We start from the raw sequence: 23,471 nt of genomic DNA, 5'->3' as shown, positions 1-23,471 counted from the left end.
CATCACGGCACTGCGGGTCGCATCACCACGGAAGAGCAGTAAGTAACTGGCGCATCCCCACCGCACGCGGAGAAGAACCAACGCATCGCTATGCAGCAGTAGGGACCCAACGTATCCCCGTTCTTGCGTGCAAGGAACCGACACATACCCTTCCCTGCAACACTTTCGAGTATAGCGTTATGCAACTAAAGGTACATTGAACATAAAGTGTTACATTTTACATCTAAAGAGAACTAATCTAATTCTACCATTTTTAAAGTAAAGTATTGTGGATTTTTATCGTTTGTGGTCTTGTGTTAAGTCTATATAAAAATACTTATTTTTATACTACAACTTGTGTGGTGTCCATCTGTAGTGTTGTCACTGGGTTACTGTATGTGTTCACAAATGCTTTACACACTGCCTCTGAGATAAGCCTGTCTGCTCGTGCCAAGCTACCAAGGGGTGAGCAGGGGTTATTTTAGGAGTGTACCCCCTTACCCTGACTAGACACAAGGGTCCCTATTTGGTCAAAGGTACCTACCTCTGCCAACTAGAGAGCCCCAAATCTAACACTGCTTTTTTTCACCGCTTAGAGCAAAACAAACTATGCTGACAATCAAATAATATCACATACGTGGCCTCATACAGACTGGATCATAGATCGGTATAATTAATCTGCCTTGATGTGTATGGATTCCCTTGTCCTTTCCTGTCCATCTGCACATTCGTCCACGTGGCCCAGCTTTTCGTGCACATGGCTCGTTATAGTCTGCCTGCGTGAAGTCAATATTTCTATAGGTTCCAGGGTAAAGCTGAGTTCACTTCACAGGCATTGGTATCCATGCACGTCTTCCAATGGTCATCATGATAACCTCGTGCACGTGATTTGGGCTACCCTCATGACCCAATGACCTTGGCAAACTTGTGCACATGGATACAAACTGCTTTGACTGTATTCCTGTACATTCTAGGCCCGTCATCTTTCAGCTCCCTTGAATTCTGCTCAGCACTGGGAAACTTCTCGGTGTAGCCGCGCGCTTTAGAAATCACATGATATCCTCATGCACATAGGCTCGGACTGTATCCATGACAAATGCTTCCAATGGCCAGCCCAACCTCATACACATAGACTCAAGTGGCTCGGATTGCAGCAGGGACTATTGCTACAATAGGCCAGTGGAGCATAGTGCGCATGCATTCTGGTGACTCGAACAGCACTCTTGACCACGGCTTCCAAGGCGACCAAGTCCTGCCTCTTGCACATGGATTCTCAGGGTTTGACCTGCATCAGTGATCTTGGCTTCCAGTGCCCGAGGCGAAAGGGGGCACCGCCGTTTTCATGACGCGAGGTGGGTTCCCAGGCGCATGCCAACCCGCTGCATCTCCTCGCCAGATACCAGAGGACACCGGAGACTGGTGCAACACCAGGGAAGCAGAGGCCTAGGCAGGGAACTCAGTGGGGTTGAGTACATAAAGAACAGGCAGACGAATCCCGCCACCCTTGCCCCCTGACATAAGCCTTCCAGAAAAAGACGCACTTGCCAGGTATGCCCAGGTCGAAGGTTACAGGTGACTTCATTTGATCAGAGACCGCAATTCTGGGGTTTCCCTTATAAAGGTCACTGTCTTGGTTGTTTTATTTCAGTAGAAATGCATCAACTACAACCCCCCAGAATGCAACAGCCTGTCAATAAAAGTGCAGGACTGGAGTTCCACTGCTGACCTGGAGTTATCTGGTAAATGCCCCACTTTGATGTAATCTAATGGCTAAAATGAGCTCACATCCCCAGCTGGTAAACCAAACGATGTTAAAGTGGCCCTGCGGGGCACAGTAGCTCGCCCACCAATTGATATTTTAGTACAAATTGAGGAGTCCAAAGGTAGCACAAGACGTGTGAATCGACGTCCCAAATGTGAGTGGGGGACATGCCCTCAACCCTATATCTTAAAGTGGTGCAGCAGGTGAAATGTTAAATGGATTCTGCCCCAGCCCCAATTCCAACACACTTCTACCCCTACACTTGGGTGGTTTCCGAGTAACGCTGGGGCGGCAAGCCGTGCCGTCAAGATAACACATCTTTTGATGGGAGATAAAATCTGCAGACATCCGTGGCATTTATTCTAGGGGGCCGGTGCTGATAACCCAAAAATGTGGCACAGCAGGTGGTAACTACACAGGGGAGAAAAGGAAAATAACTCACTCACTTTAAAGCGCACACTTCAACCAAATCTCCTCCAAATTCCAAATTAATTAAATAAATAAACCAAGTGCGGCCGCTAAAGTCAGCGGACTGCGCTCCAAATTAATTAAATAAATACGCAGGGGGTGCACTAAAATGGTGCCCCTGCATGTTTTCCTTATATGCATGGCGGCCCGTGAGGCAGGCACCATGGTAAAAAAAAAAAAGACACCAGGGGAGAAGAAGCTACTGGCTACACTGGGCCCGGGATGTATGTCGCACTGTTGCCTGGGGCTTCAGTAAAATGGGCACCATGGTTATATATATATATATATATATATATATATATATATATATATATATATATATATATATATATATATATATATATATATATATATATATATATATATATATATATATATATATATATATATATATATATATATATATATATATATATATATATATATATATATATATATATATATATATATATATATATATATATATATATATATATATATATAAAATATATAGAAGAAAGCAGGGGTGAGCCTTCTGCCTCTGTTGCTGCTTTCAGGTGACTGCTGTGCCCGTCAATGGCATGGGCCGAGGAGAGCTGCTCAGCCCTAGCCTCCTGCTTCCGTTGCTGCTTTCACTTCGTGAATAATATTTTTTTTTAAGTATCTACCGACTAATTCAAGGAGACCGTGCTACGGCGCAAGTAAAACATCCAGTAGGGATGGGCAGTCCAAAAAGGAGACCGGGAGGTAACGAGCCTAATTTCCAATCAAAGGCCAGCATTTTGCATAAACGATGATGCCAGCCAATCAAAAAGATGGGCGTGGCTTCGAGTCCCCTTCTGAAATTTTATCAATTACTATACGCCTCGCAGAGCGAGGAGCGCATCTGCTCTCCAACACTAGGCCAGACCTAAAAAGGGCATACATGCATGAAAGATTTCTCATGTAATGCCTCTGAAATTAATTAATCCATATTGTTATGAAGTGTGTTTTTAAGAATTCTCACATTTAGCTCATTTATTCCTAATTCAAATGAAATATCACTTAGCACCAGGGCAGGATGCTGATTCATGACAATTATAAAAAATATGAGGCTAGAGGACAAGTGTGTCCCTCCCCTCTGTGCTTGATCACGCCTTTACATAGTGGAAGGGTATTACTATAATCAGTTTCATGCTCTTTTTCGTGCCACAGCAATACTGACACTGATTTATGGGTGTATTCTATTTGGCGTGCAGTGTTTTATTCCTTTGCATTGTCATTTCATTTTCAATTTCTGCAGCATCTCCTATGCTACACACATCTCACTTTCTGGCAATCTGCTCGCTATCGCAGATTCATACTGGACCAGTGTGTGGATAATGGAGCCTGCAGAATCTCCTTCACTGTTTGACAGCCACCTTTGGAGACATTCAACAGTAGGACTGTGAACTGTGTTGAAAAATATAAAGATCTACTGTAGGCTGTAGAAATGTGTATAGGGTAAGTCCAGGGTAGGCAAAGGCGAGTCAGTGCACAGATGAATCTGACCTCTAATTACTGGATATTGTATTCATTCTAAGCAGATATTCTGCCATCTCTTTATTCTCCCAACCCTCAAGAATATACCCTTTACCACCCTGAAAACCACAAAATTAATGGTACTTTCTCCCTTTGAACCACCTAAGCCTCAATTCAAAGGAGTACAGAAAGTTTCAGATAAATATGCTTGAAGAGAGGTGAGGCCTCTTCTAGTTCTGGAAATCTTCCTTGTCGTGCTGCAGGTGTAAGATAATCATGGTTTAGAAAAGTCATAATTCTCATTATGACTTCTAAGCAGGCATAGAGCACCCACTCCCATCTTTATTTTTTCTTTTCTTCATTGTTGACCATTGGTCCCGGTCAGTGAACAGCTATCCCCTACTGGTTCCGGAGACAAACTGAATAAGCAGCCTTTTATAGACCTCATAAATTTGAGCTGAGTTATAGTGTCTTATGTTGACATACCTCCAGAATTTCGCTGCGTCCCAAACTGGCAAGTGTTAGGACTCATTAGGAAACACATTTATTTTGGGTTAGTGTATCGGATCCCCTATTTCTTTCTTACCTTTTATGCAATGCAAAAAGACATTCATGAACATCCCATTTGTAATGTATACATTTTCAAATATTAATTCCCATCCTTTTTTTATTTTTATTTCTTTATTGAATTTTTTTTTTCAATTTAGTCCACCCGCCCCCCCCAGATAAAATACCCCCCATACAGACAGCATTAATTACTAAACGCGTACATCATCTTGATGTTATCCCAAACAAGATTAAATAAATTAAATAAGGCACTACAAATAAGATAGGAAAAATTAAATACGAATAAATAAGAGACATGAAAAAGAAAAAAAGAGGACACAGAAAAAAACGCAGAACATTTACGTTACAATACTTAGTAAGCATTACACATCCGGTCTCCCTATCCACTGTGTAAGAGGATGCCATGTTTCTAATCCTTTTTTCTTCTTTAAACCCTTCCTGCTATATATAGCTATGTCCAGGCTGTATGTGGCTAAAAGTCGTGCCCGCCATTGCTGAAATGTAGGTGGATATGGATCTATCCACACAGAAGTCAAACAAATTCTTAGTACAGCCATTGAGACAAACAGCAGACCCTGCATGGTGGTGGGTCTAGCATTCCTATCTACCCCTAGTATTATTTCAGCTGTAGTGATCTCGATATTACTCTGAAAGATTCCAGATAGAAACGTAGAAATTTCTCGTCTGATAATACTTAGGGTTGGACATGTGGCCAGCATATGTATCAGATCGGCTTTGGGCATCGCACATCGAGGACATAATGTGCCTTTACCAGTACTCCATTTGGATATCCTATCAGGGGTATAATATAGTTGAAAGAATGTCTTATAAAGTTGGGCTTGTAGTTTGGTGGACATTAAAGAAGAGTTTGAAGTTTCTAGTGCTTTTTGAGTTAAAGATTCTGGGATTTCTAGTTGGTTTTGCCAATTGAGGATATGTTTATCTAAGTCATCTGGAAGACTTGCAACTAAATCCTTATATATTTCACCGATCCTAACCCTGTCCGTTTGCACCACTGTTTCGACTGCTAGAGTCTTCTCCATGGCCACGCTGCCACCCCCTTTTTTAAAATAAAATCCCTAACTTGTAGGTATTTATAAAAATCGCGAGGTTCTAACCCAAATTTAGTTTTTAAGGATTCGAATGACCGGAAGCCCCGTGGAGTCATAAAAAGAGCCAAATTGTGAAATTCCCACTCTGACCCATCGCATCATACACGGATCAGTGAAAATCTCCGAGAGATTGGTATTTCTATCCAGAGTAGTATAATAGGAGAACCTACCAAGCCCCAAGAGTTTTCGCACTTGATTCCAGACGGTATAAATACCTTTAAGTGTTTTAAAGCGCACTTTTTTAAAGTGACAATCGTATGTTAACCTCCACAGATGGTCTCTTGCCTCATTGCCAAGAATGAGTTCCTGTGGGGTTGGGACGGACCAATCTGGATTAGACTCCTGCCTGGGGGTTAGGAGCACTCTACTATATTTGAGGATAGTAGCCCACCAATAAATTTTAAAGTTGGGCAACGCCAGACCACCTCTTTCTCTGGGAAGGGTGATGAATCTTTGGGCTCTACGTGTTCTTCCATATCTCCAAATAAAGCGAGTAAAGATATTATCTATAGCTTTAAAAATCAATGGGTCGAAGTTTAAACAAATTGTGCGAAAAAAGTACAAACATTTAGGAAAGAATACCATTTTGATAAGGCTACATCTTTCTATAATTGTTAGATGAAGATTATGCAGACTAATTAAACTTTTTTCTGTCTGTTTTAGAAGTGGATTCAAGTTAAGGCTCACTAGATTATTTAAATTTGAGGTGATGTTGACGCCGAGATATAGCGCATTTTCTACAACCTTTTCGTCCGAGTAATTGATTTGACTATTAATAATAATCTGTGTTTTGGTTTGGTTCAGTTTATACCCTGATATCTCCCCAAACCTTTTTGCTTCTTGTTCCATTAGTTTAACTGCTGCCCTTGGATCAGCTGTAACAATTGCAATATCATCTGCAAAATCCAAGGTCTTAGTTTCACCATTGGCGGTCTTCATGGGTAGTATAGATTAGTTAGTCTCTAGCCTCAAAATAAATGGATCTATAAAAATAGCAAACAGTAGAGGGGAGCAAGGGCAACCCTGCCTTGTACCTCTAGTCACTTTGATGGTATCAGATATATCCCCATTAACCATGACCACTGCTTCAGGATTGGCATACATCGTCCGAACAGCTTTGATGAAGTGGACCCCAATCCCGCTTTTTGACATGGCTGTCCATAGATATTGCCAGGAGACCCTATCGAATGCTTTTTCTGCATCTAGCAGTATCAGGGCCATAGGGTCTCCTGCTACTTCTGCCATGTCAAAAAGCGTGATCACCCTCTGAATATGGTCGGTGGTTGATCTCCCTGGGACAAAACCATGTTATCTAACAGATATAATTTTATGAATTAATGGTGAGAGTCTACTAGCTAATAATTTAGAATGTATTTTTGAATTGTTGTTTATTAATGTAATTGGACGATATGCGCCAAGTTCTGTGGGGTCTTTATTTGGGGGGGGGGGGGAATAATAATTTTTGCCCGGGCCCAAGATTCCGGAGGGCGTCCACCTTGAAAAACATGGATCATTAAATTAGTTAGGATGTCTTTCAGTGCACTGCTAAATCTGGCGAAAAATTCCACGGGAATTCCATCTATGCCAGTCACTTTGCCCGAGGGTAGGCTATTTATTGAAAGCAGAATTTCTACCCAGTCTGGAATATCTTAGAGACTGTCTTGGTCTGATTGCGATAGGCCAGGCCGCGTGACTAGATCTAAATATTCATCAATTTTAACTTGACTGTTACCAATCTCAGTATAAAGATCCGAAAAATATCTCTTGAAAGCTTCCCTGATTTCTTTGGGGTCATGAGTTAATCCATGGATAGGGTCTCTAATTTCTTTAATCGTATTTTCTGAGTTCTGTTGTCTTATACGAATTGCCAATTGATGACCCACCCGCTCGCTCAATTCGTAAATTTTCTCCTTATTCATTGTAGCCTTCCTGATTGCTTTGGTAGTAAAAATTTCCCAGATATAAGATTCCTTCCTATAGCCACGTCCCTTACCGCCCTTTCTATATTGTTTCCTCCTTGAACGGCTCTAACTAGATCTTCTTCCTTTCATGCTAAATTTTCCTGTAGATTTATTAACTTTTGTTTTTCCTCTTTATTATTTTTTATGGAAAATCTAAGAGTTTCACCCCTTATTCCTGCTTTCAGTGAGTCCCAGACGACTTCCAACGGGGCACTACCCATATTAAACTTTAAAAATTCTGGAATCCAATTTTCCCTATAATTACAGTACTTTTTATTAATCAATAGTGCTCTTTCAAAGGTCCACATACTACGACTAGATTGTATCGTCCCAATATCCATACTTATAGTTAGAGGATTATGATCCGAAAGAACCCTGGGTAGACGCTCTATAGAGCAACTAGAAACAATGGTATGTGATACAAATATATAGTCCAGTCTGGCTAATTTTTGATGGGGGTGGTAAAAGAAGGTGTAGCCGGGGTTGTATGGGTGTTTCAACTCCCAACAACCTACTAACCAGTGGGTATAGCAGAGCGCTTCCAGGGCTTTAAAGGTTTTTGGCTTCCTGCCTTGATAATTAAAGTTGTGTCCAGAAAACCAGTTTGGTGGGAGGTTAAGATTAAAGTCGCCGCAGACCATCATGGGTTCCGGCCAATGCATGAGTTCATTAGATAAAAATAGCAATAGTTCCGGATCGTCAATAACACACCCATACACTGAGCAAATCGTGAGTTTTTTCCCCATAGCACATTGGCCCTCGGTGATTGCCCATCTACCACATGGGTCTGCAGCGGATCTTGTGACTCGGAATCCACCCCCGCGTGCCAAAATAGCCACCCCATGTGTTTTGTTTGCCTGTGTGGTAGCGACAATTAATCTATATCCCAGACTTTCAGTAGGTGTCTCGATATGGGTCTCCTGGAGACAAACAATATCCGCCCCAATTGACTGGAGACCAATCGCTATTTTTTGTCTTTTTTTGATATCATTGAGCCCACATATGTTAATAGTCAATATTTTTAGTTTCGCCATTTATACATGAGAAGCTTTATATATATATATATCTTTTTTCCCAATAGTTTCAGGGGTTAGGACGCGGAGATGCCAGCTGCCTACTGATCACATGATGCCCACAACCTGGCTCCCTGGAACCAGGTAGCCCCACTAGATGGTGGCGAGGGGAGGGTGGGGTCAAGGGGAGAGGGGGGGAGAGTTTGCAGAGGGGTTTTAGGGGGTGGGGGAGGGGGCGAGCATACAGGCAAAAAAGCAGTCAAAATGTATGACTTGGTGTACAATTAAGATCGGAAAATGGGCACTCCGTACAATTAAAATAAGCATGTTTCAAGATATATTAAAAAAAATATATATATTAATTCCCATCCTGAGTGAGGGGGATCTTCTGCTCAGAAATCCAGTCTTTTTCCTGTACCCATACTCTCACTCATCAGCAGATATAAGATCGTATGTCTTTCTGCAAGAGTCTAATTATTGACTAGCTAGTAATTTGACACAAGACCCTTTCATATTGAAACAGTGGATGAATCTGCCTGCTGCCAATACCGACATGAGTTTCCAAGGTTTTCCTACTGAGCACTGGAGGATGAAGTTAGTCCTCGAACTCTCCCAACAGCTTGAGTCTTGTCTTGTGTTTACCTTAAAGGTGGCTCACATTCAAAAACATTACATTGCATCTTGAAGGGCTCATAGAAATCCAAATGTCAGGTACTCCATTTGTGCAACCCTGTGGTGAACACATTTATTATTTGTGCCTTCAAGGGAAAAACAGACTTGGTATGATCTAAATGTTGTCTTTTGTGTTTCTTAAGAGCATAAAGATAAGGAGAGTTTTGTAGTTTGCCAAATCTGTATTTTCACTGCGACATTCGAAAACAGATATTTATTCTTCACCATAATAAGATCTTAAACAATAGTTGCAATCACATTTTTATATTCGTCATCTAGCATTCGCCTGTTGAGGAAATAGCAATCCATACCACCCATATATTGTAATGAAATACATTACAAAAAACTGAGCACACAAAACTCACCTGGTTACTGCTGCTGATGAGATTCTGACTACCTATAATATTTATCTGTAGTGTGAGATACTAACTACACTTTGCCACTGGATTCAAGCTAGCCTGGCTGATGACGGCTGATTAGCCAGAAACCGATCCCAGGATGCTTGTTTCCGGTCCAGGGACGACATGGCTTGGCAGTTCGGGCTGGACTGTTCCCATGAGGCACAGGGTCAGACTGATTTGCATATGGCCATGTCTGAACTGGGGTGGTGGAGTGAGCTAAAGAATGATGATGGATTAAACCCAGATCAGTTGACTGGAGGTGAATGCTTGATTTGCTCAAGCGCTCCGTTCATCATCCCCCTTTGGTATCGCCTTGAGATACGAACTGTACCAGAACATCACTCAAATGACATGTCTCAAGTCATATGAAACTAAGAACAGAATATTTACAGGATAATACAAGATTCAGTCTAAGTGGCCGGTTCCTTCCAAAATTATCTTTACATGGAAAAGAAAGATGTAGCATCCATCAACTGACACGAAAACAAACAAAGATCTGAATTTCATATCCAAAGAGTTCATATTTTTTCAATTTGCATTAAACCTGCCAAAATTGTGATTGTGTGAGGCACCAGCATAAATGCACCGTCAAAGATTAACATACATCTAGAGCCAGTTGTTAATCAAGTTTCACACACAACTATCTAGCTGTTGAATCATGTGTGTAATATTTCATGTGTATGCTTTATGTATTTATAGGTGGAAGAGATCAAAAAGATGAAAATCGGTGACCCGCTGGACCGATCAACAGATCATGGCCCACAAAATCACAAAGCACACTTAGAAAAACTGCTGGAGTACTGCGAAATTGGTGTGAAGGAGGGCGCTACATTGGTGTATGGAGGAAGAAAATTACCTAGACCTGGTGAGAACAGCGTGTTATAATAGTGAGCCATCCAGTCATGGAAAGGAGGGTAGAAGTTTGGTTTTATGACAATAACTTCCGATGATACTTGGCAAACAAACACAAACCACAGGTCATACTTAAACACCAGACCAATATTGTGTACACTGCTTGGGATAGAGAACTTTACCTAAGAAAGTGATAATACCCTAGGTAAAGGAGTAAGGCTATATTCACAAGGAAATGGCGCAGCAGCAAGTTTTGCGGAGCCGCGCAGCATTGTTTAAAAAATGAAGGGATGCGCCATATTCACAAGAATACAGCACACCCCTGTGTTTCCCCTTGCGTTGGCACTAAAAATAGGTGCCTGTTGCCAACATAGACAACCTTGCACCATAATGCAAGGGTTCCTGCGTTGCAGGGATAATTGTTTAAGTGCAGGAAGGGACAACTTCCTGCACATGAACAATCTTTAAAGACGATTTGCTCTTTCTATGTGTGTTGCAGAATGCAGCACACATAGAGTGAAAACGATGAGAAATAGTATTTCTCCTTATTGCACCAATCTGATGCCTGCTTTTGCATGGCGTTTTTGGCGCTGCCTTAGATTTACACATCCTTGAAAATCTCTGGAAGCTTAAACAAGCAATGGGTGTGGAACGCCCACAGCAACACCCATTGCACGCCCCATCCACGCAGAAAACGGTGTAAAAGGGTACCATATTTACAAAGCGGTGTTAAACCATGCAAAGTGGCTTAATGCCGCTTTGTAAATATGGTGCAGGATATTGCGCCACTTGAACGTCGAAAAACGTATTGTTCCGGCGGCACAATCCCCTTGTAAATATGTCCCTAAATATGGTATAGTTCCATCTAAGTGCAGATTGTTTTCATGCATCAGACATGCTCAGATTGGCAACTCTCTATCGGCAAATTCTAAAATATCTAGGCACTACTAAGATGGTTACTTCACTGATGAGCAACTCCCATCAACTGAATGAAGGCAGGAAAGTGGATGACACCTTAGTTGTTGCCTTTCATATACCATGGTGCAGTTAACCACATTAGGGTTTGCTGCCTTGGTAAGAGGTACCTGGTTTGAGTATTTCAGGGATTATCCTCATGTAAACCAAAAAGCATAACTACATAAGGTGGGTTGTTATTTTCCAGTAGCTTCTCTTTGCTCTTGTTTGCCTTCTAACACAGTCAACTTGGATTGACAGGATTGTATGTAGTATTCTTGACAAGGGATCTATAGCTTTTCATTCCCTCCTGATTCAGAAACCGGATAAAAAGGAACAGTTTGATAGACAAGTCACACAGTAGGCATGATACCTGGAAACATGTTGCCTCATTAGTTTTTTTTGTGTGTGCCCCTACTCAATGCTTCCAAAATACTCTTTAGTCTCTCCGTCCGATAAACCTTCTAAGTACCACGTGCAATTTCATCTACAGTTCTCAATCTGATTTAAATTGTTGATTCTGCTGCTAGTCTATGTTTACTTAAAGGCAGAACATTGAGAACGTTTACAAAGCTGCCCACACAAGGTGGCAGAGGGCAGCGAAATAGTGGTATCAATGCCTTAACCAGATTTCTTATATAGGGCTTAACTGTTGCTGCTTCCCAGAACCAAATATACCAAGTAGTGAATCTACATCATTGTGTTCCGTTCTGAAATCATTTAGAAATACAAGTATGTTGCATCTTATGGGTGGTTCATCTTCCATGAGTCACATGTTCTGTTCTGCCAAAGCAAGGCTAAACAAGGGATAACGCCTCTAACAGCAGATTTTTCAGAGCGATCAACCTCTTAAACATCATTTACAATCTATGTCTGTTTGTCGTACACTTAAGGGCCACATTACGAGTTACAGGGTTGGAATTAACAATTACGGCTAGTATGAATCCAACCCAGTAAATATTGACACCATGGGTTAGGTATTTCTTGCATGTAGTAAATACTGCCTACTTCGCTTGCTCCAAATTCCTCATTTCTATTTAATTACCAGATATTTTTCCTATGGTAAATATTGGCATGTCTGATGTGCTGAAATTGATCTGGAGTAAATTACAGGGGTGCAATATTCTTCGCACCCAATAACTAACCCATACAAAGGAGCCGATGGGACTCACTACACCAAGCCATGCACCAACAGGAATTTCTGCATGGATTGGAATTTTGACCTATATTCGTAATCCAGGCCTAAATGCATTAAATATCCTCCTTGTACTAAATACATCAAATTTGTTAGTGGATGTATGAATAGCTTGCCATACTTTTTGTTAGAATCCAAAATTACCAACATTTGCATGTGATCTCCAATTCATTCAATTGCTCCCTCTACCATACCAATCTGCAGCAACTGCTTCAACTAGCTTTCACCTATTTGTACCTCTGGGGCCTGATGATTTAATGTGCTTGGCCAAAGAGACCAAAGCATCCAAAGCACTGATAGACCATTTCTGAGCCTCACTGTTCAAATAGTCCCTTCACCTCATCACAATTGATACTACAGTCTTAATAAATAGGTCTCTCATCCAGTGAACCAAGACATCATTGCCTGTCTTTTGCAGATCAGGAGATGTTAACAAACTACTGGCCTACCCTAACCTTTCCTTCTGAGAAAGATCATGGAAAGGGAGGAGATAGACGACTCCAGAAATACTTGTTTTTTTTATGATCATTATTCAGAATTCAGCCATGAATCTTCCCTTGCCAACAACAGAGAGGAGCTCATTCTTTCCCCGGAGAGTGGGAGAAAAACATCACTGATACTCCCCAATTTTTCTATGGTTTAGGGTACTACCAACTATACTGTTATGCTGGAAAGGTTGGGACAATGAGTGGTCTTAGCCGGACCCCTGCTTACATGGATCTAACTAATTCATACCAATCAAGCATAAAGTAGGAATGGCTCTGCTGAATAATCCACAGGCATTCTGTTCTGAAGCCTGCCCTAGGAATCACCCCTGTTGTATCTTCTGTTTAACATTTTCTGGGGGAGATGCCAGTTACTTTCCCTGGGTTTCCTCAATAGACCGGCTGGCGCTGGATCATTTTGCAGCCTCCAGGCAAGTCATTCAGGCCCAATAAACCCCCACCCAAAACACAACTCAAGAGCCCACTCATGTCTTGATGTTGGGATGGTTAAAGGAGTTCTATGGGAGTCTGATGAGCGACTGAAATCCATTATGACAGATCTTTTCCCTTTGAAGAAACACTCTTCCTAACCTCTGGTTAATTTGGGGTGTTACCTTCTCTTATGTGTGAGTGTTTGAAGGTTACCTGGATGAGTAATCCTGGTGAAGTCGAAGGAGTGAATCTGAAAAACATGTTGCTAACTCTTTACTTAAAGCATATCCAATAAACAAGCTGGGCTCTAATTCATCTACCAAAGCTATCTGGCAGCCCACCTGCCCTCTCTCCTCCCACATTCTCCTTAGCAGAATATGACAGAATGAGAGACCAATGGTGTAGGGATGTTAGGGCAGGTCCCATTATTACACATCTGGAACCAGATTGTAGAAAGTGCTCTGGGGTACACAGTTACCCTCTGAATTGAAAGTTGGAGGGGCAGTCTCCAACTCTGATCCCTCTACTAGTGCTGCGCTCTAGCCAGCGCTGATCCGCGTTTGCACCTGCAATGGAGATAGCACATTTTGTTTGTAATATATCACACTGTCTCAGTCAGGCCCATCCTCATTAGGCAAGAACTTAGTGCAGACAGGAAGAGTGCACCGTTTTACATAATACAGCTCCTGATGCCAAAAGTAAATTAATGTTGGAAAGAGATATGAAAAGGACACAGAAAATCATGAGTGGTTTGGTGCCACTGGATCAACTTGTAGTCCTACTGGCTGTCATCTCTAAAATGATATACCTAATGGGCTCCCAAATTGCTTATTGCTTTGCTTGTCGCTGGCCATGCAAAAAAGGGAGTCTTTTTCAAACAGCTGGTTCACCAAACTGTGCAATAAAGTATTGGAACGGAAGCACAAATTATGGCATCAACATTCTAAAATTAATGCTTGTTCACAAGTGTATGGTTGCTCTGTATTATTTATTTTGTTAATACAACAGGCCGCTAAGATCAACCTAGCACATAAAAGGCATTGTTCTAGCAAGTGAGACTTCCACACTTATATGCCATACAATAAAACTATTGAAAGGAGTGTTTAGGGAAGGTGTGGGTTGATGCATTATTTGTTATATTACTTGTACTTTATGGCCTATTAACTCTGTTTCTTGAAAAAAATAACATCTTGGACAGTTGGCAATTCAGATTTCGCCTTAGAAGGAGCACTGAAAAAGCACTGATCACTAAAGCTGAAGTGCTGAGAAATGCTTTGGACGAAGGTGACTCGGGTGGCCTGGTCATAACTGTCCTGTCAGCTGCCTTTGACAGGGTTTCACGTAATATTTTGATCAATCATTTGAAAGAGGTAGGACTGTCAGGGTCTGTTCTTAAAAGGTTCAAATCTTTCTTCTAAGGAAGTAGAACCCAAAAGGTATAGCTATGCCTCATGCCAAGGGAATCTTCTTCCATTCTGAGAGTGCCACATGCTCTTTGCCATCTTCATTACTTATCAACATCAGCCCCTACCCTTACCCAAGTTGATCCATTCATGTGGCAGCACAGCTTTTACCTATGCAGACAACACGCAGCTCATCTTTGGTCTTGATCACCAAGCCTCTGCGTTGTTAAGCAGGCTGCATAGCTGCCTTTACGCTGTTCAGATGGTAAAATCAAGATAAAATATGTGAGGTTCTTATTAAACAATGAGTTGAATGTACCCTCAACTCAGAGCTGTATGTTGCACAAGCTGCTGTAATATTCATATGCCTAGGTGAACTCTGTCATTCTTACCCCCTAAACTACATTCCGTTTGACTTTTAGCCTTTGTTTCTTGCATTTTGGTATTAAAAAAGAGGCTGCTAGACTATTACAATAGTATTTATCTGAGAGGGTCAGCATCTACCTTAAGTTCTAAAGAGTCCAGAACTCTTCAGTTCTACCATGTCTTGTATTATGCCTACTTGCTGTCGATCACAAACTTTTCTTCAAATCGCTGTAATTCACAAAGCATTCTACTATCTGAAGAAGTTATGTCTATCACATCTAGTTCAGTGGTATCAACCTGAATGTGTGCTTTGATCGCAGGGGCAACTGCTGTTGAGAATCCCTGTTAGAAAAAACCCTGTCAGGTAAGGAGCTCCTTTAGCTAATAAGGTGGAAAGGTCTGGAACATCCACTGACTGTCTTTAGCACCATGAATGCAGATGGCAATAGTGTACTCTATAAGAAACTAAGATCAAATCAATTCAGATGCTCAGATGAGTGCTCTGGCTGGCACATACATGTAGACCTATGACATTCCGCCAAGTACTCAATGGATTGCATTGTTTTGTGCTATGTAAGAAAATTAAAGTAAAAAATTTAAATGCAACCATCTCAGTTCATCAGTTTTTAACCTGAAATAAAACTTTCAAATATGTGAATGTGTGAATGAAAATCAAATCACTATACTTTTTGAAAGGGTGATTCACATTCGGTAATGTTCTTCATATTTTATCTTTGTTTAGGTTTCTTTATGGAACCAACAGTTTTCACAGATGTTGAAGACCACATGTACCTTGCAGAAGAAGAATCTTTTGGGCCAATCATGGTCATCTCAAAGTTCAAAGATGGGTATGTTGTTATATTTAAAATTGGAGTGCAGGGCATGACAAAAGTCAGGCTGATGGGGATGCAAGTCTGATCCTTCTGAAACTTCCCAGACTCGCCACAAACCTCACAATATGGGTAGAATTTATGAGCCAATACCGTAAATCCTGAATGTTGAAGAGAAAGTGGATACTTTAATCCTCAGGACACCGGTTGGGTCAACGGGGGTGCTATGGCTCATTGGCTTTAGTGCTAGAAGTAGTAGTATGTGCATTGGTGCTTTACACTTCTAGGGGTTAAAACACCAACTGTTGTGCTGTTAGTGGGCAGGGCTGTTCATGGTTCCCGCTACTCCTCTCTCTGCATAGGCCTGACTCATCTGCCTTGCTTAGATGGACAGTGATTTATACAACGTTGGTACTGCTAATCGCCACTCTCAACCACTGAATTTCTTTCTCCAGAAAAAGTCAAGAGTGAGTTGTAAGTAACTAGCTGGGAGTTCACATAGGTTTCCTCAGGGTTCCCTTGTTCCAAAAATGTGAATTCTGTCCATGTTAGGGGAACTTCATCTACATTATCCCAAATGTATCTTAGGCTCCATTAGGCATCAGGGGGTCACGTTTCTGACAGTATGGTGCATGGGTTTGCCAACAATGGCGTGGTACCAGAATATTGTTGTCAGAATATTGTCTGACATAAATATTGGTTGATTAATATTATCTACAAAAATATCACCCCAATAGAGTTAATAGTAGAAAATCTATACCCAATGCAACAGTGATTTTGTTAACAATATTTAGGACACAGTATTTATGTCAGACTATATGTATCTATTCAGTATTCTGTTATAAAACTTCTAACAAGTGAGTCTTTGGAAGCTCAGAGGACTACACTTACACTGATTTAGCGTGGTAAAAACAGAATTTCTTTATGCTAATGTGCTCACATGATCCAAATCACATTTAACAGTATCTTCCAGCCTTTCCGTTTCTTCACAAGGGCCCTGCTGAGTGTCTCAAATGTTTTTCTATTGCAGAGATGTTGAAGAAGTGTTACGGCGAGCAAACAACACAGAATATGGTTTAGCCTCTGGTGTTTTTACTAAAGACATAAGCAAGGCTATGTATGTTAGTGAAAAACTGCAAGCCGGAACAGTTTTTATAAACACGTACAACAAGACAGATGTAGCAGCACCCTTCGGGGGATTCAAACAGTCTGGATTTGGTAAAGACCTTGGTAAGTGTTGGTCATAGTTTTTGGGGACGACAGAGTAAAATATATACAATGAAAAGTAATGCACATCTTTAAAAAAGTACATCATTGCCGATGGAATATGTAATGCTATTTTTTCAAGATCTAAATCCAAATTAATTCAGATATGAATTCAAGTAATACCCATACAGGGGAAACAGCCTTAACACCACGGCTCGACGCACGCTGTGCCTTAACAACGCGGTCTGAACCACAAACACATCTTTACAATGCATTCCTTTACTATGTAAGTCATTACAACGATGTACCTTAAGGAAAGCGTTTTTGTATTGATGTTGGACTTTCTAAAAAAATATATATATTTTTTTTTATTAGCATTTGAAATCCAATACAGAAAAGGAAACAAAGAGCATAGCAGTCAACATTAAATATATCCTTCAGCAGTGTTCAGATATCAGTATCATGGCATGAATCTAGTTCTCACACAGTGGAGAAGGTTCTCATCAATCAGAACAGTGTGTGTGCAGTATAGAGGGAGGTGGGGAGGGTGATTCAACTACTTAGCAAGGTATTTGTGGGTTGAAGACCTGCTAGTGTAGTACCATCTGCAATAATAAGGATTTTACAGTAGGGCGCTGTGGCCATGAACCACCACCACTCTGAACATCACAAACAGTGCACACCATCTCCTAATGTTATGTTGAGTGGGATTTGTAAAGTGCACTGACACCGTGGGTTTCCTGGCGCTGTAAGACAGAGGTGGGGCTGGGGTCAGAGGAGGCGGAGCTTAGCTGGGTGGGGTAAGAGGAAGGTTTTGAGCAGTTTTCTGAAATGAAGGAGGGAGCTACTGGATTTGATGGTCAGGGGAAGAGGCTTCCAAAATTTGGGGGCAAGGAGGGCAAACCGAAGGCCACCGAATTTGTTGGTTTTGGGGACAGCAAGCAGGTTGAGGTGAGCTGAACGAAGATTGCGCGTTGGACGGTGTGGGTTCCACTGCCAGCACAGTGGGGGCAGCATCCTCTCAACCACTGCTCACCTACATCTTCAGTTACCGCTCCTGGAGGACTTAAATATACCTAGGATGCGATCTTGCTGGCATAAGCTCCCAGAATGTTGTTTAGTTATCTTGACAGTGCCCGCATATTTGAGCCAAGAAGCCTTTTGCGGAGCTGGGCAGTGCCACTAGTGAATTGCTGCTTAGCCAGCAGAAGTGCAGTCAGCTTTTGCCATTCTGGAGGAACCTCCTTCGCATATCCCAGCAGTGCAACCAAGGGCGTGCGTTCCAGCCGGAGATCAACAATGTCATCAGTAGTGTCAAAGAAAGTAATCCAGAACACCTCCACCCCTGGGCAGCCCTAAGCCGAATGCAGAAAATAGGTGCACAACGCCAAGCATCGGGCGCAGCACGCATCCTCCAGAAGGCCCATTTTATGCAGCCATTCCGGGGGATGCAATAGAGCATGTGTAACTATTTAAGGTGCAGTAAACGAAGCCGGTAGTTGGGTGAAGGAGCTCGAGATGTTGGACTGTAGGTCCAACACTTTCCCTACTGTTGCACATACTGGAGTTGAAGAAGTAAATTATACTATTCCAACTCCAGCACTCTCCCTAAGGCAAGTCATTGTAACGACTGTCTTGGTAACGGAATGCGTTGTAAAGACACATTCATTGTTTGGACTGCGTTATTAAGGCAGGCATGATTAACGCCAGCGTGGTTCCAACATACAACCCTGATGCAGTAATGTGGGTCTTGGTTCTTCCCAGTAATTATCTGTACCCATCATACTCACTATGACATTGCTTTGCATCTATTTGATGTGCCTGCCTTATCTGCCTTATATTTGATTTTTCACTCTTAACTCCTTGAAACAACGTTTGCAGGAAGGTCTCGTATATCCCTGTTTATTTGCACCAACTCTTGTTTCTTTGTGTTTCTCTTTTCCGAATGCATTGCTCATAACGCACAATTTCAGAGCACACATCCAGGAAGTGTCTGCCTAATGTTGACTGTACACTACTTTTCTTTACACAAAGCATGTGATACATGCAGCAACTGGCAGGCATCTCCTGGAATAGCAATCTAGTCATTGTTTGTCAGCAGCAAAGAAACCTATCATTTCTAAATGTCACAATAAGTCCTTTATAATAGTGCCTTCCCACAGAAGGACAGTACTAGTGATTTATTCTATTGTGTGACCTGAGACCGATCTACAGCCACTCAGTCCTCTGCTGCTTCCTCAGCAGATCTCTTGATGAATCCTTCAAACCAAGTTTGATGCAAAGGAATCATGCACTAAGTGGTTGAGTTAGTCAGCATTTCTGGATTATCCACGTCCTGTCACTCAGTACCTGGTTGATTGATTTGATTTTGGATTTATAAAGCGCCTTGAATCACCCCCCAAGGGGTTTCTCCGCGCTTGCAAACTGCTTAGTCGGTAAGAAACATGAGAATAAGTGAGAACAATTGAGTCTTCAGAATCCTACGGAACTGCTGGAGGTCAGAGCATTCACGTAAATGGATTGGAAGTTGGTTCCAGAAGGTAGGGGCTAAGTGGAAGAAGGCTTTCCCACCTAGCCGAGCTTTCTTGCAGCGTGGGGCCACAAGTAGAGATTTGGTCGCTGAGCGTAGTGTCCTAGGAGGCTGATTTTTTTTTTTTATTTCTCTACCAAATAACTAGGGTTCTTGCTGTTTAGGGCTTTATGCACATTGCAGCAGATCTTGAAGTGGATGTGCATGCAGTCTCTGCAAGAGAGGGGGTGAGGGCAGAAGCATTGGAGACCAGTCATGCAGCGCTGTTTTGGACCACTTGCAATTTGTTCAGTGATGCTTCGCTGGCTGAGATCAGCAACTCATTGCAGTAGTGTAGTCGACTTAATACTAGTGCCTGGGTCAAGGTTTTACGAATGGACAGGTGGAGAAAGGGAAACACTCTTTGCAAAAGACCTAGTGCATGGAAGCAAGCGCCAATGGTGGTAGAAGCCTGCTTCTTCATAATAGGTTTCTGGTCCAGTCGGACCCCTACATTTTTTACCACAGTCTTGGGCTTCGGTGCAGGTCCCAATTCTGTTGGCCACCAACTTGGCGACCATCTCAAAGGAGCATCACCAAACAGCATAATGTCCGTTTTTACCATGTTGAGCTGGAGGACATTTTGCCTCATCCAGCTGGCAATGGCTTTCATACCTTCTGAGAGGATGGGCTGGGCATTGGGTTCATGTTTGTCAAAGGATAGCAGGAGCGGAGTATCATCGGTATAGGAGATGGGTATAAAACCTAGCTTCATGAGTAAACCTTCCAAAGGTGCCACATAGATGTTAAATAAAGTGGGACTGAGACAGGATCCCTGAGGTACTCCTTTGGTTAGTTCCATGGTCTCAGAAAGGAAGGGACCCAGATTGACAGTCTGGGTTCTGTGCGAGAGGAAACTCATCAACAACTGTAAGGCTAATCCTTGTATCCCAATCTCATTGAGTCTCCTGAGCAGAGTTTGATGTGAGACAGTGTCGAAGGTCACCGAAAAGTCAAGTAGCACAAGTATAACTGCCTGTCCATTGTCCAGAGCCTGTCTGATGTTATCTGTGACGGCAATCAAGGCTCTCTCAGTGCTGTGTTTGGGTTTAAAACCAGACTGAGATGGATCAAAACAGCCGGTTTCCTCAACAAAGTCTGAAAGATGTTTATTAATATGTTTTTTTAACAACTTGCTCAGGAGAGGTAGCAGTGAGATAGGATGATAATTGGTTAAATCATCCATAGGGGCCTTAAGGTTCTTCCGTATAGGAATAATTTGTGCTGCCTGCCACTCAGTTGGGATATAACCTTTATTTAGTGAGAGGTTAAGAATGGAGCAGATGGGGATAGCAAGCTGTTTGGGTAGTACTGAGGTGGTCCTAGATGGTTTTATATAGAGGGGTGAGCCTAATTTAACAGTAGCGAGTGGGGACTCCAGTGCATCTGGTGTAACCAAGGGGAAGTATTCCAGCTTCTGGAGGGTAGCTCGAGTGGGTGAAAGATCGGCAGATGCGTCTAGTTGGCCCCTTCCATCGCAAGTTTTGAGTATCGAATAGAGAGTCTTGGGGGCATTCCCAGCCTGATCCAGTTGTAGAATAATATGGGCTTTGTGGGCATATTTTATATTTTTATGATGTTTAGATAGAGCCGATTTATAGTGTGCTTTGTCTAGTGCATTATGGGAGAGACATCAGTGTCGCTCCAATTTCCTGCAGAGACTCTTCTCTGTTATGAGACTGGGAGAGAACCAGGCTGACTGAGTTTGCCTGCCTGAGTTTATACACTGCTCTAGAGGGGCTAATTGATCCATGGCCGATGTTATGATAGACATGTATTGGGCTAGGCCCATCTCTATGTTCTCTGTGTCGAGATTTCCTAAGTTAGGAGTTAGATCTTAAAAGTTATCAGGAGTGATTTTGTGCCACTGTCTGTGCCAGCTCCTTTGAGTGGAGGACTGTACGCTAGGTACCATGGGACCCCTAAATTTGAACTCGATCAGTGAGTGGTCGGTCCATGTAAGGAGGCTCATAGCTCCACATTGCTCGTTCAGTGATTTAGTGAAAATAAGATCGAGTGCATGTCCTGCTTGGTGAGTGGGGCCCTCATTGATCTTATTTAAATCTAGCGAGTGTTAATCTGTTAGAAGTGATGAGGCTTCCTGATTCAGGATGTCTTCACTGTGCACATTAAAATCACCAACTAAGATTGTTTTTTGCAGAGATGGCGTGCGGGGAGATTAGTTTCATTAATTGGAGAGTAAAATTACGGATAGGCCCGGGAGGGTGTTACACCAGGGTGCCTTTCCAACAGTTTTGTGGATGTAAGTCAATTCAGTTTTACAGAATCAGTTAGTCAGAAAGCTTGTAAGTTCAATGTAGAGTGATATCAGTGTGAGATTGTGTGTTTCAATGTTACAGAAACTACTGTGCATAAAATAATTTCCATAGCTGATTTTATGTATTGCTATCTAAAACGAAGGAGTTACCCATTATATGGCTCCCTGGACAATCTGATATCTACTTCTATTAGCGGCTAAACAAGCTATTCTAAGCCGTTTGAGAACAACAAACCCTACCATCTGAAAACAAATGGGTTGAGAGACTGGTGGATACTCAGCATGAAGAAGTTGTCTAAACTAGCAGGAGGGGAGGAGGAATGTTTCACCAAACAACGGGGGCCCTCCTAGACTACTTTTGCATGAACTATAGAGAACTGTTGTGCCAAAACGCCTTTGAGCCCTGAAGCTCCTCACTCCCTATAAGCTTGAGGACTACTACACCACACCGGTCTACCATTACAAGAGTAATTCGCAGAGCGTTGCCAATAATGACACTTAAGAAAGCTAAGGCGCAGGGAAAACAACAACACTTTTATGAGGAAGCAGGGGGAGAGGATGGGCGAGTTGAAGGCTTAGGGGAGGGAGAGGGGAGTTATTTGGGGTTTATCTGTTTCACTGGTACATTGGCTATACTTCATGGTGATATCCAATGGATGCTTGAACATGGTGCTAAAAGGCCTATATAACTGTATTCAAACCTAAAACGAAGGAGGACTTCTGGCATGCTGCTTCTTGAGCCTGTTAAACTGATAGAATTGGTAGCAACTGTTTGCTGTGGAAACTATGGCCGGAAGGGTATTTGTCTTATTTGTTTCAGGTCTATAAATGCACCAACGCCCGTGTGATACATGGGAATGGCTTTACAGGGCAGTGCATGGACTGCAAGTGTCATAAATGACCCCTGCTCATTCACATTCACTAGGACTGCATACGCTCTTACCAAGCACAGAGGAAGGCAGACGTGTTCAGTTTCTAGATGCACAAGTGGTCCAGCACAGGCAGTATGTTATGAGTTGTTGGAATGGTTCCTTTGATATAATGGCCTGGCCACCATTCTTTTCTAGTCACCGATTTATCCAGGTATGGATGGAGTGGCCTCTGTAGCATTCTTTCCATCTGTGACCTGCAGCCTCCAGAAGAGCACAGCAATACCTGGAAGTGCGAGGTCCCTAGACCAGTGGTTCTTAACCCATGGTCTGGAGACCCCTAATGGTCCACAAAGCCTTCTTAAGGGATCCACAAATGCTTAGACAATTAAATAATATTAACATAGTAATAAAATGTGTATAAATAAAAAAGCAAAATGTAAAACAGGACTTTTTAAAATGTACTGTAAATTTGAAGTAATTTGAAACTGGAGGCTAAAAATTAAATTATTATCTTCAGATTGATTCTTGTGAGTGTAAGTGAATCAAACAAAATATAGCATGGATAAAAAGTGGCCTCAATTGAATTTAATAAAGCTTCAAACTTACTATTACAAT

The 23,471-nt window shown here is 42.0% G+C and overlaps 1 protein-coding gene across 1 annotated transcript in view; it reads left to right on the top strand.

Moving 5' to 3' along the window:
* The window catches only part of ALDH1L2 (aldehyde dehydrogenase 1 family member L2), a 269,678-nt gene that overhangs the window by 236,263 nt on the left and 9,944 nt on the right, over window positions 1–23,471 (top strand). The window contains exons 20-22 of the mRNA XM_078675046.1: window positions 10,114–10,279; window positions 15,844–15,949; window positions 16,962–17,161. Coding sequence (XP_078531172.1) covers window positions 10,114–10,279; window positions 15,844–15,949; window positions 16,962–17,161 — 472 coding nt within the window. The remainder of the gene's footprint in view (window positions 1–10,113; window positions 10,280–15,843; window positions 15,950–16,961; window positions 17,162–23,471) is intronic.

Source organism: Lissotriton helveticus, chromosome 1_1 (assembly GCF_964261635.1).
Source record: "Lissotriton helveticus chromosome 1_1, aLisHel1.1, whole genome shotgun sequence".
Lineage (NCBI taxonomy): Eukaryota > Metazoa > Chordata > Amphibia > Caudata > Salamandridae > Lissotriton > Lissotriton helveticus.
The sequence above is the reverse complement of the archived record's forward strand: the minus strand, read 5'-3'. Positions and strand labels throughout refer to the sequence as shown.